This window comes from Cynara cardunculus, assembly GCF_001531365.2.
Source record: "Cynara cardunculus var. scolymus isolate 2C chromosome LG 15, CcrdV1, whole genome shotgun sequence".
NCBI lineage: Eukaryota > Viridiplantae > Streptophyta > Magnoliopsida > Asterales > Asteraceae > Cynara > Cynara cardunculus.
Window position 1 is genome coordinate 10,711,557 of NC_037542.1, and position 2,112 is coordinate 10,713,668.

The following is a 2,112-nucleotide window of genomic DNA, read 5'->3' on the forward strand; positions in this document are numbered from 1 at the left end:
CAAATAAAAAATAAAAAAATACAATTCATAATTAAGAAATCTGTTCAATCAATCACTACTGATAACCCAAATAAAACCATGGTTATGTTATGTCCATCTGATCGATACTAATTTCTGGTATTGTTAGCCAACAGGATCAAGTTAATTAGGACAGGGTAGTTTCTACCTACAACTACTACGAATCCGATGAGTTTAGGTCCAATCCGACGGCTCTCATTGCTTTACTTACGCCAACAACCGCTTCAGACTTGTTCTCGCCGTGGATCTTGTCCCGGTGACGGATGATATTGAGTTTCTCGCCGATCGCCTCCGAACTCGAAGGTAATGAGTGATGTAATGCAGCTCCGTTATCTCCGATTTCGTCTGTAGCCTCCGCCACCGACGCATCATGATGGCGTTTCTGCACCGATGAGCAATCAACATCATCCTGATTCCACAAGGCAACAAATTAGCACAGTTGATTAGCATTAAATCTGCCGCGATCTCTAGAAATCAGCGAAGAGGAAAGAGATTGGGAATTAAAATAGAAATTTATGTCGATAATATCACCATTTGTGAAAACTAGCACAAAATCACAATCATCGATCATTTAGAGAACTAAAGTGCTCTGTTTAAAAATTAATAACCATCGGTTCATGAAAAATTATCGCACAGAAATTGTAATGATTCACTCACAAAAATATATAATTGAATTGAACCAAAATTCTGCAAAGGATAATTAGGGAAGAAAAGAAATTCTAATACCTCAGAGGAAAGATCTGCTACATTTTCACGCTTTCGCTTCACCAAAACACCTCTATTGCTATTAGAAAACTCTTCGCTGCTGGAGGAACTCGCTGCCGGAGGCGGAGTACAACACAACGGTACCACCTGATTATCATCTCCATCCTCCTCATCCTCCAAGTCAATCTCATTTTCACTGTCCTCATCTCCGTCGTACTCATCATCATCATCATTTCCTCCCTGGCTCTCTTCTCTGTCATCATCGTCTTCTTCAGAAGTACCGTCAACAACACACTTGTCACAGACCGACACAGTCGACGGCCCAAGTTTCTCGCCAGAGGCAGTCCACGGCGTCGGAGACTGGCACACACGACAAAGAAGGCTCCTGGAATGCCTTGCTACAAGGAAGTTCGCCGAATGGACCTTACTGTCGCAGCTCCAGCATAAGCTAGCTTGGTCAGATTCACAATAGATCCTAGCCAAAGATTTGCAAAGCTCGCACGATTTCATCTTCCTCAACTCAACAAACACAGATCTTAACTTTCTCTCTCTAGAAACTCTCTCTCTCTCTCTCTCTCTCTCCAAAGAAAGAACACTCAAAGGTCCTGGAAACGAAATAAGGAGAGAAAAAGGCTAGACGAAGGGATGTTAAACAAACAGCAAAAAAGGGCAACTTGCTTTTAATTGTTGAAACTACCCTACCTTCGACTTAAAATAACCAAAATACCCCTATCTTCTTTTCATTCACAACTTCTTTTACAGAAAATATCGAATATAAATATTTATTATATCAAAATTAACCTTATTTAAAAAATTATCTTAAAATAAATTGTGCTAAATTCTTTAATCAAATTTCTTAAAATTCTACCACATGAGTATTTTGATATTTATATCTTTTACTATATCATAATATTTATTTAATATTGAATTTTACAACTTAATACAGACATGTATAATTTTTAAAATTTTACATCTAACGTTATAAAAGTCAATTAATACAAAGTAACTAAACCGTGTATCATACTAATTCAATATAATACTTTATAAAATTGATAATCAGCATAAGATTTTTTACTCTTTGACAATTACACACAATATGAAATCAAAAAGGTCAGATAATAAAAGAATGAAAAATGAATTAAGATTATGGATTTGAAATTTTCATTTAAAAATAAAAATATTATTACTGTCTGGTAGATATTAAGGTAAAACACGTTCTAAAAAATGATTATTTAGTTGTTAGACGATGACACATACCCTAAATCTTTTAAATACCATTTTAAAGTTACGTGTAACTCTTTTGTATTAAACTTAAATATATGGTTATTTAAGTTATTCTTAGATATCATTTTATATGATTTAAATATTATGTTAATCCATTTGTACATG

General features: G+C 34.9%; 1 protein-coding gene across 1 annotated transcript; it reads right to left on the reverse strand.

The window, feature by feature from the left end:
* On the reverse strand, positions 1-1,300 carry LOC112528200 (zinc finger protein CONSTANS-like). The gene is made up of 2 exons (XM_025139167.1): positions 745-1,300; positions 1-427 (listed from the first exon to the last, which is right to left on the reverse strand). The coding sequence occupies exons 1-2, from the start codon at positions 1,231-1,233 to the stop codon at positions 176-178; spliced, it is 741 nt and encodes a 246-aa protein (XP_024994935.1). The 5' UTR covers positions 1,234-1,300; the 3' UTR covers positions 1-175.
* Positions 1,301-2,112: the final 812 nt, after the last annotated feature.